Source organism: Sesamum indicum, linkage group LG11, assembly GCF_000512975.1.
Source record: "Sesamum indicum cultivar Zhongzhi No. 13 linkage group LG11, S_indicum_v1.0, whole genome shotgun sequence".
Taxonomy (NCBI): Eukaryota; Viridiplantae; Streptophyta; class Magnoliopsida; order Lamiales; family Pedaliaceae; genus Sesamum; species Sesamum indicum.
In genome coordinates, this window is record NC_026155.1 from 14887127 (window position 1) to 14905353 (window position 18227).

At 34.0% G+C, this 18227-nt stretch overlaps 2 protein-coding genes across 2 annotated transcripts; one reads left to right on the forward strand and one right to left on the reverse strand.

Annotated features, from left to right (window-relative positions):
* LOC105174731 lies at positions 4865 to 7071 on the reverse strand. The gene is made up of 5 exons (XM_011096918.2): positions 6389 to 7071; positions 6209 to 6285; positions 6024 to 6060; positions 5754 to 5865; positions 4865 to 5634 (listed from the first exon to the last, which is right to left on the reverse strand). The coding sequence occupies exons 1-5, from the start codon at positions 6639 to 6641 to the stop codon at positions 4986 to 4988; spliced, it is 1128 nt and encodes a 375-aa protein (XP_011095220.1). The 5' UTR covers positions 6642 to 7071; the 3' UTR covers positions 4865 to 4985.
* Positions 13244 to 18217, forward strand: LOC105174600 (ethylene-overproduction protein 1-like). The gene is given in 6 exon segments (XM_020697749.1): positions 13244 to 13617; positions 13716 to 14641; positions 14643 to 15737; positions 16219 to 16510; positions 16585 to 16894; positions 17695 to 18217. Coding segments are annotated over 5 exon segments (2838 nt in total). The 5' UTR covers positions 13244 to 13617; positions 13716 to 13736; the 3' UTR covers positions 17931 to 18217.

Here is an 18227-nt window from a genome sequence, read left to right on the forward strand (position 1 = left end):
CGTTTTAAAATGGATACTTGAGAATCAACAAAAAAACAAAATAAAAAATCAGATGGTGACGAGCATTATACTAGTTCTGGGGTCGGAAATTCTGGGTTGAGAATCTAGACCCACCCCCTTTTTTCTTTTCTTTTTTTTTTTTTATAATCTTTTGAAGGAACCTGATTCCCCCGCAAGTTTACCGAGCTCTCAGTCTCACGGACTGTGACATTTTGTCGTCTACAAATTCTCTAAGTTACGAAACTAAACCACGTATGATGTTGACATGCGTTCTATTCACATCAATTACACATAATAAGTTTGATTCATTTTTCTAATGAGTCATCTTTTTAAAAATATATGTACAAAAATCTAATTAAAACAGACAATACTTCATATTACGTTGGATCTTGCAAAAATCACTTACATTAATTGGTACTTGTTATATTTCTTACGTATAGAAATATACTCTGATTTCGTTACGGTCTGATCCTATAAAATTACGATATAATTTTAGTAAATCAAAATCACTATTTTGCGAGGGTTAAAAATTTAAAAAACACTGACAAAAAGTGGAAGAAATTACATATACAAGTTGTAATTAATTATTAGGCTCCCCATTTAGGGTGGGCGTTGGAATTACAGCTTGGAACAATAATGGGAGATTATGAATAGGGGGTGGGGGCTAAGGCCATATCACCTACTCTTAGACCTAATTTACAGTTGTAATACCAATAATGGTACTGGTAATTATGAGTTAAATACAGAAGCTAGCAGATGGATTCTTCAAACTAGATTTTGCTAATTAAATTATTGTTGTTTATTTATTTATTTATTTCTTCTTCTTGAATCAATATTGCCATTATTTATTTATGTACTACAATACAATCTAAGGACAAACCTAAAATTTGAAAGAGAGACAGCTTAATTTTGTGATTCTTTTAAATTTTTATTTTTTTACTATTACCACTGCTCTTTGGAATGCTTTGCGCATATTTAAAGTGTTTGCTACTCTGTAAAAAGTCGATAGCATTTTTCGCCCATAATTAGGGATTGTTTTTCAATTTTTGACTCTCAAAAAGCATTTTAAAGTGTTTGGGATGTCAGTTTCTATTTTTGAAATGGTTAAAAAAAGCATTTTTTGGCCAAAAGTTGGAAGCACATCAGGGATGCTTCTAGTTGCTTTATTTTTTTTGTAAATAAATTCAACTTTATTTTTTACTATTTTATACTTATTATAATAATTTTAATTCATTTTTGTCGCTTTTAATTTCTTTTGAAAATTATATATTGCAAATTAATATTGGAGTTTTCAAATCACTAACAATAATCAAATTTAAACTTTCACATTATTTAAAACTTTTTTATTTTTTTATAATATCATCTAATTATAATATTTTGTTCGCTTATTATTCTTCGATTAAACACATTTTTTGGTAATATTTTTTTTAAAAAAGTATGATATATACTAATTCATTATTATTGACAAACAACAAGTGAAATAATAAACAAATATAGTATCTTTTTAATACATAGTGACAAAATGGTCTTTAATCAATTGAATTTATTTTAAAAGTGATTTCTTTTTCACTATTGATCTCATTGATTACAAGGTTATTACTTTTGATTTCGTAATTTTAAAAAAAGTAACACTTTTAATCATATCGCACATTCTTGTTAGATATTTAACGAAAGTGGCCACGTGGTCGTTAAGTACATAATAGTAAAAGTGATAATGGCCCTAACGCCCACTGGCTGGTCAAGCATGTGGCATTTTTTGTTCAAATATTTAAGTGGGATCAAAAGTATTATTTTGTAGAAATTACGATTTTAAAAAATTAAAAATGAGAATTTCGTAACCAATAAAATTAAAAGATGAAAAGTGATATTTTTGAGGAAAAAGTAGAATGATAGAATTGAGTAGATGAGTCCGAATAAGATTCCATGTTAATTGTGAGGGAAATATTTGAATGGGGATTCCAATGTATTCATCCTGCACCATTCAACTAATTTACAACACCTACTGTAAGTGATCAAAAATTAATAATATTAAAGATAAAACTATCTCAAAATAAAGAAGAAAAAGGATTAATTAATTAATTAATGTAATAATAATAATAATAATAATAATAATATTTTGGTGTTGGTAGAGTAGAAGTAGGTAAGTCGAGTTTACAGGTACTCGGGTGATTAACATTTATAACGTGATGTAGAAGCAATTGGCCTATTACGCGAAGGTCGCAGGTTCGAGACCTGCATGGGCCATGTTTTATATATTTGCATTTGCTTTTTATGTTGATGTATAGATATGAATAGAAGATTTTAAGATATAAAGCAAAAAATAAGATAATAAATTAAAACGTGTATAAAATTAATTAAATGTATTATTGAATCACAAATATATCCAACCATATTAGACCTTATTGAAATTTAAATTTGTTCAACATTTAGTCCATAATGAATATAATTATATTGAGAAGAAAAATGAATTTTTTGAAACTGCACATTTTATCAGTTGAATTAAATTGGAAAAAGTGTTCTTTTATAATTTTTTTAATAGCTTATTGAATACATATATATTAGTCGATCTGAATTTATTTATTTATTTTTTAAGCATGTACGTCTTTTTTTGAAATAAATGTTTTATATCTGATTAATGATATCCAAAACAATTTCAATAGATTTATCGGCATTCAAGATTTAGGGTTTATGTATTTGGGATTGGTAGGTGTTTGGAGTGGGGGAATGAGCGTTGTATTAGCAGGAGGCACAGAAGCAATTACAGTACTTGGGTTTTTGAGGTGGATGGGGGAGGGCTATAGTTGTTTGTGTGCATGGAGGAGATGGTGAAATAACGATTTATTGATGCGAGGAACTTGAGTTTACGACTAAGAATGTAGCAACAAATGGCCCGGTTAGAGCGTTGTGCTAATAACGCGAAGGTCGCAGGTTCGAGACCTGCATGGGCCATTTTTTCTCATATTTTCCTTTGATTACTAACTTCATTTGTTTCATTGAATTCAATCTCTGGTGTTCTTTTTACAACTAAGTATTCTTATTCTAAGGAGATATGGAGTAGTGTTTGGTGGAGGTTTAATTGTTCCAAATGAAAATTAGAGTAATGATGGATCATTTGAAGTTGGCAGCAGCTTGCAAGGCATCAAGAAAACTATTTTTCAATTTTCTTTTTCTTAATTTCTTGCTAAATGAAGAATATGCATCTTTTACATCCATCTTCTACTGGAATTAACAAAATCTTCAATTTTCTTAAAATCCATCTTCTTCACTCTTATTTAATAAAGTCCATTAATATATATGAAAGAGCAAAGACAAGACATAAAAATACATACATCCCAACAAATAATACTAAATTTGCTTAATACATAACTACTCTCTGATGGATCATCGCATTCTTTTCAATTACCTAGGTTAAATTGTATTTACTATCCTGTATGTAACGGGTAGTAGCAATTTGCAATTCTAATTATAGGGATGACAAGTTATAATCCATAATTTCAGAATTTTTAGCAATTACAGGACTCCGGTCATTGAAGGCTCCTAACTGTTTGAAAGTTGCTAACATGAATAGACTTAGGATTTTTTAAATTGAGATTTCACTGATTATACATCCAATCAGTCATATCCAGCCACGTAAGCAATCACTAAAGTGTATTTTATTATGTCCTCTATGTTAGGGAGGGTGGTATTTTAAAATTACATGAATTACAAAATATTGGCGATTTCAAGACTCTCTCTCTCTCTCTCTCTCTATATATATATATATATATATATCTTTTTCCATGTCACTAGATTATGTGTATTAGTACATTGTTTTCACTTGGTAAATGATTTGTGGGTATAATGCCAATTTGATTGATTTGTATAGCATAAGAAGCTATAACAACATTAATGTATAAGATAGAGGATACAAGTGTCAAGTTAAAATTAATATGGTAATATGAAATATTTGGTATAAAGATGATATACAAAATCATGTAAAGTTTTTCACGTTCTGACTTCATAACAAAAGAAACCAAAATATGGTTCACAAATTGGGCAACAATTAGTTCACAGAAATCGGCATCAATTTGAACTGCAAACCTTAAAATTAAATGCCACCTCGCAACATATATATAAGGTATAAAACACAATTTAGACATCGCTACCGTGGCAAGGAAGGCTTAATTGGATGCTCCTTCAGAAAAAAATCTTGATTTTAAAAATCTTAATTTAGTCCACATCAGTAATTTTTGGTAAATTATAAAACTATGACGATGAGAGTCCTCTAATTTTTAAAAATTATTGAATTTGGTTTATAATTTGCCACCCTATATATATAACTAGAGTACTTAAATTACCGTATGTCCTAACATACATGACAGTAAATGCAATTTAACCAAATTGAGATTATTACGTTATTAAGCTGATAATCATATATATATATATATTCTTCATTTCATGGAATAATAAGGAGCAGTGGGGTTCTTTTACAATGTTTAATTTTACACAGTGTACCTGTAGCCAAATTTAAGTTTAAAGCATGCACGCTTTCCCGTAGATATATAACGAGGATATATGAACTTACCAATATCTATATATATATATATATATATATATATATAAAATAAAGGAGTCATAAGGAGCGACATGCACGAAAAACATACAGCTACTTTACAAGTACCAAATTCCAAGATATATATATAGTACTGATTAATGTGTCGGTAATAAGAAATTAATCTTTTGTGACGATGAATCAATCAGTTATGAGTGATGCAGTAAAGACTACTGCGTACTGATCAGCATCCCAATAACTAAAGCAGACAGATATATCTTGCAAACAAGTGATGCATGTAGAAGACAGAAACAACATTTATACTATATAATATTAATTGTCATAATAATTTCCTTAATTATAATCATCATCATGCTACAAGACAATATCAGAAATGAATGCATAATATTCAGAAAAACAAGTACCTCAAGATCTCACTTAGAATTTACCTAATTCATAGAGTCAGATCCAGAGTACTCGCCCCTCTAATTGCATTTTGTTGATCAGTTCCATGAACGACGGTATCATCTTCTTTCAGCTTCTTGATTAGGTTTGAAGAGGACGGACGACTTGTGAACAGCGATAGCGATAAGTGTTCATCATCATCATCAGTAATTAGTGTGCCTTTCTGCTCTGATTCGTTTCTTGATTCCAACGCAAGCGATAAATTCAAATCCAGCTTATCATCAGAACCTGAGGCCTTTCTTTTCAATCTTGCAGTGTCCCTCATTGTTTGGCCTGCAGAGCTAATTGGAGGATTACTCTTAGCAGCATCTGATGAAATCCTTTGCTCCTGGACTCCATTTTGTATCAGCTTTGATGAGTTGAGCTGAATAGGGTTCTGTCTAGATTGACCTAGCCAGGGTTCTTGCCTATACACTTCCTTGAAGTCTTCGTTCCTCCGCCAGGTGGATCCATCGGTGTGAGAGGAAGTTCTGGACCAAAGATCAAGATTTGCTGACGGCCTATAGAAATGGCTGCCTATGAGCCTTTCGGTGATTGTATCATAAAATCCAGGTCTTGTCTTGTGACTAATTGTATTCTGCCCTGGAGCTGAATTATGCATCCATTTTCCATGAGGGCTCCAAGAAGGATCTCCATACCTGGAAATTATGGATTTCAAATTAACTTTTGCTGAGACTGAAGACACAGTAATAAACCCTAAAATTAGAGGAAAAAGAAATGTTTTTCAGTTTAGATGGATTTCCATCTCCAATGATACCTGAGGTTAGAGTAATTTTGCCTTTGATTAAAGCTTGGAAGAAGAGGGAGCTGGCTTAGATTGTATACATTCCGATCTCCACCTTCCATGAAGAGCCTGTGATCCATGAGTCCTGTATATATATATGACGAAGGGTTGTTCAGGATGTCAGAATTGAAACCCTTTCTACATTCAATAGACGTATGAGATAAGGATTGCTCGGGTTAACGAAAACGAAAAAGACAATGAAGATCAAAAAGAATAGGGCTGTATGTATATATATATATACACCTTGGTTGGATTCATCAATCTTCTTGCTCCTGTACATCTGTAAAAGTACCAACACCAGAATGACCAAATCAGCTCAAACTAAAATTCAAGTGGTGGATATGTATCACAAAATTTTTGCAGCATTAATTTATATATACAACCTAGAATTCAGTGTCAATCATATGATTTCTATAAGGTAGCCTTGCCTGTAAATGGCTCTTCACATGAGCAATATTGAGTCCTTTGATGTTCATCAATTGAAGCACTAGTTTTGGCGTGGCTCCTGCATCAAATTGAACCAAGAAAACACCCCAAGCATCAGTTTGTATATTTTCATAATTAAGTTGTTGCCTCTGAATGACTTGAGCCAAATTTTGAAGACTCACTGTCTTGTCCTCCAAGTCGTTCCACAGCGTGCACAAAGCGCATATGGAGATCAGGCGTCCACCTGAGCCTAGGCATCTTGGATCGAACGTAAGGTCTCACGGACGGCTTCTTCTCGCTCTCTTCAACCGTGCTGTTGCTTGAGCTTCCTCCATCTTTAACAGTGCAGCTTTCGTCTTTCCCTTGGCTCTCATCCTCATCATCATTTTTCTCAGAAGGGCTTGTTTTGGAACATTCTTTTTCACCACTATCCATCGCCTTCTTGTTTCCGCTGTCGGCCTTTTCTCTTCTAGTTGAGACTTTGCATATAGCTATATATAATTACAAGATGCACATCTACCTACTAAGATCAGCCTATACAGAGCTAAAGCAGTTTGAGAACTAGGGCTTTCCTAGAAGCTCAAGATCAAAATGAATGAACTCTCCTATTATATTCGCTCTTTGTAGGCTAAACTATTAAATTCCCCACACAATAAGAGATATCCATGTTAAAGTAGCACGAAAATTCCGTCAACTAGGATTCAGAATCTTGATCTTTGATCTACAATTCTACACAGAATAGATTGGAGAACAAAACCCTAGACTGTGAGAGGAAGATGAAAGACCCCCATCTCTCTCTCTCTCTCTCTCTTCTCTTTCTCTGTCCTTCAAACAATAATATACCTGTTGAAAATCATTATAGGCATCTGATTATAATAAACCTAGCTAGCTATATATGCATGTACATGTATGTATGTAGATATGATCAATATGTTTGATGGTGTTGATATGAAGGGCTGACATATATATATATATATATATATATATAGCAGTCATGTGAAGCCAGTTCACCATTGTCCACCTTCTAAGAAAAGTAAATTTCCATGGACTTGGTTGTTTTTAATTAATTTATAACATTGATGAATATATATATTCGTCCTGTACGTGCTGTAAAAATTATTACACCTACTCATCATCAGCTGCAAATTTCAGAGACTCCAAAATGTAGGACTAATTCAACTTTTCTCCAAGAATTGAATTTAGGAAGGAAGATATTGAGAGGTAGTCCGAGAAATTTCAAGGTAAAAGTTTTGCAGTTAATTATTGTCTCTTTGTTACTTGGAGAAGCAAGCTAAAGCTAGTGTAGTCTTGTCCTGCATGGGACCTCCCAATTTTGGTTTGGTAAACGCAGATGGGAACATCTCCACTATTTTTATATGCCCATCAATATCAAGAGATTCCAGTATCCATCAAACCACGCACTCCTTATATTTTCAATTTTGCCTGCTCTTTCACATCTGCTAGCTCCTGCCGCCATTACAACTTGTGGACTCCATCAAATATAAACACACACGTAGACGGACTGAATTTGTGTTTATCTCAAATAAATCTGAATAGTGAGATTGGTGGTGATGCCTTGAGAAGAGAGTAGTGGGAGTTGGGGGTGCTGATGAACAAATAAGTAATAAATGAAGAAAAAAAATTAAAATAGCATGGTTGGGTTGCAGCTGCCTTTGCGTCGGGAATCACGGGGTTTGTTCTTAAGCTGGAATCGGGACCTACCCTTTCATTTGCTCCATCACCACACCTACTGCCCAACTCTATATCACTAATCTTTTTCTTTTTAGGGAAAATTATTTTTTATTACTTTTAGTTTTGTAAATATATTCTTTATTTAATTATTCCTATAAGTTATAAAAATAATGATAAATAGCAATTTTATTTCTATTCAAATCAAAATTATGGATCGGTCCTGTAATTTTAAGAATTATAGTAATTTTAGTATTTTTCGATTAATTTGATTGAAAAATTATGTATCATCTGTCATGTCAGCACTTAAATTGGAGCTTTCGATAGAGTTGATAATATGACAATGCCAAAAAAATTTTAATAAATGACTTGCCAAAAAAAAAAAAATTAAATAGTAAATACATATATATATGTAGTAACAGTGGAGGCTAATAATTAATATGTTGATCATAAGTTGCCAGCATGCAGGTGCAAATTAATGGTTGTGTGATGAGATATGAGAAAAAGGCCTCTTTTACAAGCTGAGAAATTATTGCTCTTAATTCTTCCCACGTATATATATATATATATATATATATATATATATTTCTAACTCAACCGTGCGTACGTGACTGACTGCTCAGGGAGAGGAAAGGACAGCCACATATAATTAAGTACACTTCATTTCAAATTTTTTTTTTTTTTTTTTGCAGATTTTCTTTTTTTTCTTTGGACATGAATTTATTTGCACAACTACTGGAGAACCTTTCTCTCACGGACTTCTCGAGTTTGGTGATGTTAAGTGTTGGAAAACCCTTCAAACTGCCTCATCCTCGTGCTCATGCTCATGCTCATGCACCCAATTCCATCTCATATATATTTATTTATCAAATTAATAATACATTGGTTGAATTGAGGTATTGGTATTGAAATTGAATTTTTGTAATTTATTTAATGTTATTTATACAAATAATAATATGTATAATTTACAACATTATATATCCTAATTGGTCACATGATTAATTAAAAAAAATCATTGTAGTAATAAATGAAATGAAATTAGATAGGTAGGTAGAGATTGAATAAGAAAATGATGCATGATGGATTGAGTAGTACAGAAAAAGATGAAGGAAGCATGCAGAGGAGTGAGGTCAACTCTCCAATTAAGGGGTAGGTTCCTTAGGAATATGTGTGTGTGTCCCTATGAATGCGGATCTAGCATCATTTCAGAATGAGGATGTCTGTCGTCTTATGATTTTCTCCTCCTATTTTTAATTCATACATATATCCCAATTCCCAATTCCAAATTCCAACAATTTACTACACGCATCCCCCTGCACCATTTCTCTTAATTCATATCATTATTACCATCATGCATGCATGCCCATCATATATATGTACATACATTTGCTGCATGCATGGAATAATACATTGAACAAGCTAGCTTAATTAATTACCAACTCTTATATATTGTATTGGTAGGCAGGTGTATATATTCCATTGTACGTCAACATTGTTTTTTTAATACTACAAAACTAGAAAATTAAAATGGCATGCAGATTTTAATTAATTATCGCTCATCACTTGCATGGAATATTTATACATATATATTAGACCCCACAAATACAAATACATTCATTTTATTTTTCCAATTCTTTGGGCGTTATTTTTTTGCCTATTTTATTACCTTCCAATTACAATTTTTACTACCCTCATCAACTTTAATTACATTGGGAGACATGAATTGATATAGTGTTTGTTTAATTACTGTAATTGATGCATCAATATTTGGGAGAGAGTAGTCCCAGAAAGTGTCCAAAAACTGGGCAATCCCTATCTTCTAGAGATAAGAAAAGTGGTGGGGGGTGAGAGTGAGACAGACAATTACTCCATCTCCAGTCTCCAAACCAATTTTCTTTGTCTTTTTCAATGTGGACCGCATATTTTGCTGATTCTGTTCAGTAAAACTTTCACTTGCATTATCATATCATATCATATGTTGGATGTTTGATTTTACTTAGTAGTAGATAGAGATGATCGACCTCTGCATTTTTTACTACTATATACGTTAAATTTCAGCAAAAAGAGGTGTCAACTTTGACTCATTTCCACATCTTCCCAATTCTGTCCTTTTTATTACATCTATTGTTTTCCAAACTTTGCCTTTTTCTTTTCTTTTTTTTTTTACCCAAATTCTATTTTTCTGGTTAAAATAATCAATTATTCAAACGCTACCTAATTGTTTTCTTGTTTGAACAATTGATTTGATAACTCGGAAAAATCAGGTGTTGAGTTAATAATTCTAGTACTTATATACGATGTTTTGTTCAACTTTTGTAATTTTTTTTTCAGGCATGTTATATATAAGAGAGTTTGGAGAATTTATAAAATGTACTCAAGGTGTTTGATCAATCTAGAAAAAGACTTTATACAATTAAAATATAAAATGTAAAGATCTTATTGTTGCTAAAGATAACACACACTACCTAGTTGTGTCCTAACATAAGCTTGAGACAAGAGTTTGATTCTCTTATTTAAGGTAATATCACTATACACTTGTTGCTTATGGCTCAACAACAATTGTCTTTCATTTGAATGGACACATCATTTCATACAAATGACATGTCATTTTATTAAAATGAACGTATTATTTTACTTGAAAGATACAATGCTACCATAATAAGTATATCATTTCAATCAAGGAACACACCGTTTGATAAATGACACATATTCAGCTGATTAGACACGGGGGTGGATGATAATTTGGTACCATACGTCAATCATCATTCAAATATCATCAACTTATCATGTGAACGTGATATGTCATAACCAATCACTTATTATGGTTAATTAATCTAATCAAAATAAATATTTTTATTAAATTTTATACTTTAATTTCTCAGTCACCCTTTTAAACACTTAATTGTAAATTCCTTTTTAATAAAGTAACTAACACTTGCTATTTAATTATATTAAAACTTTTAACATTTTTTCTTCAATTTTGTTGCCAATCACAAAGCTATTGTCAGTAATATTTTAGAATTTTATTTTATTCAAGTGCCAATATAAGAGTTTATATATTTTTAAAATAAATTTTAAATATTTTATAAACTCCAAAAGTATTTATAAACTCCACGGAAAGGTGCAGTAGAAAAAAAATACAAAAAAAAAAAGAGAATTAAGAAAAGATTTTATAATGTAATGAAAGACTTTTGGTTTTAAATTAAAAGAATGATGAGGGAGTTTCTTTATCAATTGTATTATATATACATAATAGTACTAATTTTGTATTAATTTTTGGGACAATCATACAAATGCATAGTGGCAAAAGAATATTATTGAAAGAAGATAGTATAATAATATATATTTTAATCACGTCAAAGGTACATATTGTCGGATTTTCGTGGCATTATATGACCCACGAACGGTTACATTTTACCTATCTCTTTATTACATCTTAATTAGGATTATCATATATAAACCATACCATTAATTAGGTCCATTTTCTCTTATAATAATAATTAAAATCCATATTTTTTAGTTAAGTTTCAATAATTAACAATCACTAATATATATCCCAATTATTTTATGTGTATAATTTGCTAGAATATTCTTTATCTTCATATATATATAAAATTAATGACCCGATTTTTCGGATCCTAATCAAGCTAGTGGTCCCCATACCGATCCAGTCCAAATCCGTGGCGGGCCCGACAATGGACTATTGTCGTAGCTCAAATTTCCAATTTTCACATTGACATTTATAAATCATGGACTTGGACACAACTTCAAATGGGCATTAAAAACTAATTAAGGTAATTAATATGGATGAAGAGTCAAAATGATGAAGACCTACACAAATCTTCCGCCTCCAATTTCTCCTCCTTTTTATGAGTTGTCAATCTCATATTTTTAGTCAAACTAGTCAACCATACCATGCATTCATATTTTAATTATTTTAATTAATTACCATATATATATATATATATGATATTATAACTAAAGAAACTAGACCGGAATTTCATATATACCCATGATTTTTAAAGGGTGTTTGCAAGGATCTAAATAAGCACTTATTCTTTCTACGACTTATTCTCATAAAATAAAGTCAAATCTATTGCAAACACGATTTAGTGGATTTCATATAATTGCAAAATTTTTTAGGGTTTGCCATTTGGCAACTATGTAGGTTTTTTTTATTAACATTCGCATATATAACCAGAAAGAACATAACTATAAAGTCAAGAATAAATCACCAACACATCATTAATAATTGATTCCTGTTGGATATTGGGTCGGTGAATAGATCTGTGACCCAATATACATACATATTTGAGATAGAATTTGAGTTTTCTAAATACATATTGGGATATGGACTACGTTTATGTACACCTATAAATAGAGTACATGATTGTGATCAAATTACAATGCAGAAACACTAATTAATGTGATACAAAATGAGTTGATCACAATACTCACTCCAACTCTCTCCCCCTTTTATTTCTACGTTCTTCCTTGGAGCATCACCATAGACTCTTTGAATTTGAGATGTGTAAATGAGTGGATTACTCCAGTAGTGATCCACCAAGACGAGTAAGGTACATTCGTGGTGTGCACAAGATTTGAAGTAAGATTCAACGTGGGTAGATCTTGAAAATATTTTTCGTGGGGTGATCTTGAATCAACGAAAAAAATAATATGCTCGTAACATATAAGGCACAGATTTGAAGATGAGGTTGATCCGTATGCGTGAATCAACATACCTTCACTGTTTAAGGTTAATTTGATCCACAATGATGTGCTTATATAATTAACATCTGTATGCACATAATTATTCAATTGTACGTAAGATTTATTAATGAGATGATATGTGAATTATGAATTATTATTTTCCAATAATTCTAGATCAAAAATTATTCATAAGATTATTATTATTATTTTTTTTATAATAGTATAGATAAGTATATTTAGTAATCCTAAAATAATATAAGAGAAATAAAATTGGGCGGGCTCGAATATAATTCTCTGTTATGGGGATAAGAAAATGTAACTGGAAGTACAAAGCCTAAGCCCAAATACGGCCTCAGGCCCGTTGCCCAAATATGGATATCATTATCCAATTAAACGTTGTCGTATTCAGGAAGTGGCGTGAGGCCACATTCCCAGACAACTAAAACCCCACTGGTCACTGTCTAAGAAGTCATTTGTTCAACACCGTCCAATCAAATAATAAGGTGAGCTATACGCGCAAGCACGGAGGGCGGAAATACATGGTCACCAAAATGCGTGTCGGGAGATGCAAACTATTAGTAGAACAAAGCTTTTTGCCTTCAGAGGCTCTCCATTTCTAACGGATTTTTACGCACTAATGACATTATTTTTTTTTCCTGTGGAACAAAGCAGAGAAAGAAAGAGAGAGAGAGAGAGAGAGAGAGAGAGAGATTGTATAAAATTAATAAAATATGATTGTGATGATACGCACATAGAGATACAGTCTTGTGGATAATTTACAGAGAAGAAGCGAAAGGGCGAGAGTGGCCGTTTATATTAACGACCACACCCATCAGCACCACCCCACCCCCCATCTGGTACCAATTCTTGCCGAACCCAGAAGAGGAAACGAAGCATCAGATGGAATATTCAAACCCGTTCGTTTTTCTTTTGTCAGTTTCTGAGAAAGAGGAAAATTGGTGAATTGTACCTACAATTTTTTCTTTACTTGATCAATCGGTGGTGTTTTGAGGTAATGATTTGGTGTTCTTATATTTTTGTTGAAGCTATTTGGAATCTTGGCCATTCATTTGTTTGTTGTTGTTTCGGGTAACTGCGTATTTATTTAAGATGGTATCCTGATTGAGAGAGATGCCGCAGCACTTCTTCAAGACAATCCGTAGTTTGAAGATGACAGATGGGTGCAATGGCACCCAAGTGTACGCCGTTAATCCCACCGCCGGTGGGGGTGGAGCGGCAGCTTCCGGCGGTTCGGGGGATAAATTCTTGCAACATTTGCAAGATCAATTAAGGGCTAATTTGGTTATGTCAAAATCTCATTACCAGAGTCTCTCTCAGATGAATAATGTGATTCCAAGTGTTTTGACTGACGCCAGTGCTCTTTTTGGGCTTCCGCAGACGGATCTCATTGAGCCTCAGATTGAGCCTTATCTTAAGTTTGTTGATTTTGTGGATGTTTTAGCTGATGTTTATAGGAGACTTGAGAACTGCCAACAATTTGAAAAATCAGCGGTGTATATGGAACAATGTGCGATTTTTAGGGGGTTGACTGATCCAAAATTATATAGGAAATGTCTACAGTTGGCTAGGCAACATGCTTTTGACGTGCATTCTAAGGTAGTACTTTCAGCTTGGCTGAGGTTTGAAAGGAGGGATGATGAGTTGTTTGGGGTGTCTGCGATGGATTGTAGTGGATTGAGCCCTGAGTGCCCAAAGTGTTCACTGGTATCAGGGTATAATCCTGAGTCCGCAACTGATCCTTGTTTATGCCCCCGAAATTTGGAAGGGGATGAAGATATGGAACCCAAGTTAGAAGGTCAAGAATGCTCCACTTCATTTAGTGAGGGTGATGAAGATGGTGATGATTATGATATTTGGTTTTGCATTGGAGATGATGAGGTTAAATGCAATAGGTTTAAAATTGCCTCTCTTTCCAGGCCGTTCAAAGCAATGTTGTATGGTAGTTTTACAGAATCACGGAGGGACAGAATATATTTTGCACAAAATGGAATTTCTGCAAAGGCAATGAAGGCAGGATCCAAATGTTGTTTTTGAGCTCCTGGTGTTGGCTAATAGGTTCTGCTGTGATGAGTTGAAATCTGCCTGTGATGTATATTTAGCATCTCTGGTTGACGATATGGAAAGTGCCGCTCTGCTCATTGAATATGGGTTGCAGGAGACTGCGTATCTTTTGACAGCAGCTTGTTTGCAGGTATTTCTGAGAGAAATCCCCTGTTCAATGCGTAATCCAAATGTGTTGAAACTCTTCTGCAGTTCAGATGTTAGAGAAAAATTAGCGCTAGTGGGGCATGCTTCTTTTTTGTTGTACAGTTTTTTAAGTCATGCAGCTATGGAAGAAGACATGAAATCAAATACAACAGTTATGCTTTTGGAAAGGATGGTAGAATGTGCTAGTTTGAATTGGCAAAAACAACTTGCATTCCACCAGTTGGGCTGCGTGATGCTTGAAAGAAAGGAATATAAGGATGCTCAGAAATGGTTTGAGACAGCTGTCCAGGAGGGTCATGCTTATTCTCTAGTCGGTGTAGCAAGAGCCAAATATAAGCGTGGTCACAAGTACAACGCATACAAATTGATGGACTCCCTTATTGCTGACAATAGGCCCTGCGGATGGATGTATCAAGAACGATCTCTGTATTGTAGTGGGAAAGAAAAAATCGCGGATCTGAATACAGCTACAGAAATGGACCCAACTCTTTCTTACCCTTACAAGTATAGGGCTGTCGCAATGTTGGAAGAGGACAAAATTGGTCCTGCAATATCTGAGATTAACAAGATAATAGGTTTCAAGGTCTCTCCTGATTGCCTTGAGCTACGTGCTTGGTTCTTGATTTCCCTGCAGGATTACGAAGGAGCTCTGAGAGATGTCAGAGCACTTCTAACTTTGGATCCTCAATATATGATGTTTCATGGGAAGTTGCATGGCGAACAGTTGGTAGAGCTTTTATGTCGTCATGTTCCTCAGTGCAGCCAAGCTGATTGTTGGATGCAACTGTATGATCGGTGGTCCTCGGTTGATGATATTGGATCTCTAGCGGTTGTACACCATATGTTGGCTAATGATCCTGGGAAGAGTCTTTTACGGTTTCGGCAATCCCTCCTCCTCCTACGGTAAGCCCAGGTGCTATGAGCTATCCATCTATCTAGGCCATCTATAAAAGTGTGAATAAGTCTAGATGTTGTTTGTTTCTTACTTCTATGTGAAGATTACAGTGACTTTGTTAAAGCTAACATGCACATGAATTGACATTATAATGATGTAAAATCACATAGACCTTGTGATTGTAACATATTTATCTCAAGTAGAAGCAGCTAATATTCTAATTCGTCAGACTCCAACAAATTTACTGAATGCTTCAGAGCTAAAGAATACCTTATAAGTTCAGTGCGTGTACTGTCCTAGCAAGTAGATAGAGGAAATTGAAGTTTTGTGATAATTTGCTTCCTAGATTGGCTATTTGTGTCCTTTCTATATTAAGTTTCCCTGGCATTACATTCTTGGGTTTGATGATGTACAATTTAGGAGACTCAAAAGTTTTCCATTATTTCTTTACTAGTTTGTCTGAGAGAGCAACTCTTTGTGTTGGTACAGATTAAATTGCCACAAGGCTGCTATGAGAAGTCTCCGAATGGCTCGAAATCATGCAGCCTCTAAGCATGAAAGACTTGTCTATGATGGCTGGGTTTTATATGACACGGGTTATCGAGAAGAAGCAATAGCAAAAGCTGAAGAATCCATCTCAATCCAGAGATCATTTGAAGCATATTTCCTAAAAGCATATATTTTGTCTGAAACGACGACGGACACTGAATCTTCATTCTATGTTATCCAGCTTCTTGAAGAAGCTCTTAGGTGCCCATCTGATGGCCTTAGGAAAGGACAAGTAAGTGATTTTCTACCGCATTGTTATACTGGCATTTTTATCCAATCACACTGTTCATCTTTGTGGTTATGCAGGCTTTGAGTAATCTAGCAAGTATCTACATAGATGTGAATAAGCTAGACCAAGCAGTTGACTGCTACATGAATGCATTGAATATCAAACATACAAGAGCACATCAGGGGCTGGCACGTGTATACCATCTCCAGAATCAACGGAAAGCAGCATATGATGAGATGTCAAAGTTGATCGAGAAGGCCAGAGATAATGCATCAGCTTACGAGAAACGTTCAGAATACTGCGACCGTGAGATGGCCAAAAGTGATCTTAGAATGGCAACCCGACTAGATCCTCTAAGAGCATATCCATATCGATATCGAGCGGCTGGTAAGCTTAAGCTTCATGCAATTGTTAGTTCTTATCATTATTGCTTAATTCGGAAACATTACTGCATATGATTTGATACTTGTTTTCTGTTTGGGTGATTAAATTTCATGTGTATTTGATATAATAAGCATATAATGTAATCTTGAGTTGTTTGTTGTATGAACTCGTCGTTTTGGTTCCCCGGGGTGGGCAGGGGTTGATTGAGATTAGTTGCCCCCTTAGGAAATTACTGTAAGTTACAGTATCGCCTATCCCATAGTCAGTAATTCAGTCATCATATCCCAACCCTTTTTTCCTGTGCCATCAATGGTCTTCTTGGGTTAATTGGAACTTCCCTGCCCCTACCCTCCCAGCACACGGATACAGTTGTTGACTGTGTTTACCTTTTGTCTTGAGCACCATTTCTCCCTCTAGTTCACGAATCGAATTGTGTGAAGCACATTCGTTTTCAAACAAAAGGAAGCAAGAAGATGAATCTGGACTAGGCATAGCCGGCTGTATGCGAGTTTAAAACTTATTGTTTTAAAGTCATTTATTCCATTTTTGCTAGGTCTTCAACCCTTGAGGTCAAGATAGATCCAACACTTCTTAGTTAATTGAGCCGAAAGGGCATTTTACGAATACTTAAATATTGTTTGTTTATGCATGAAGGTTGTTGGGAGATGCATCATGTACTACTATTTGTTCTCTTGGTAGGCTCTCTGTTTGATATTTTAGGAGATATCTACAAAAGAAAGGCTCAATTACTGCTTATTATGTCCTTTGTACTGACAATCCATGCATTTTATAATGCGTTGCAGTTCTGATGGATGACCATAAGGAAGCCGAAGCAATTGCAGAACTCACAAGAGCAATAGATTTCAAGTTGGATCTGCAGCTGATTCATCTTCGAGCAACATTCTATGATTCAACGGGTGATTATCTTTCAGCCATCAAAGACTGTGAGGCTGCCCTTTGCCTTGATCCCGGACACGCAGATACCCTCGAACTTTATCAAAAAGCGAAAGAACGGGCCAACGAACAACAACCAAACTGAGAAGGAGCTATAGTTTTATGTTTTTGTTTGTTTAGATACCGCCTGGCTATTCCATTTGGCGAAAGAGGAATTAGGAGAAAACTTGCTCTATGTATACTTTTTTTTAGTATTAGTAAATTGGTGAGCTCGTGTAGTGAAATTCACCAGAAAATGATCCTCCTATGAGGTGCAATGTGTTTATTTTCACATGTCATATGTGAATTTGTGCATGAAAATGCAGCCTGTGGTCAATGACTCAATGACCATTAGAGATTTTTATACAGTGATGTTCATTTTAAAAGTGCTCATTCCTCTTTG

Excerpts from the sequence above, each read along its gene's own strand:
- LOC105174731 (XM_011096918.2), bottom strand. The coding sequence starts at position 6,641 with ATGGATAGTGGTGAAAAAGAATGTTCCAAAACAAGCCCTTCTGAGAAA. Across the intron at positions 6,286-6,388 it reads ACGACTTGGAGGACAAGACA|GAGCCACGCCAAAACTAGTG; the intron begins GTGAGTCTTCAA and ends AATTTGATGCAG. Across the intron at positions 5,866-6,023 it reads GATTGATGAATCCAACCAAG|GACTCATGGATCACAGGCTC; the intron begins GTGTATATATAT and ends ATATATATACAG.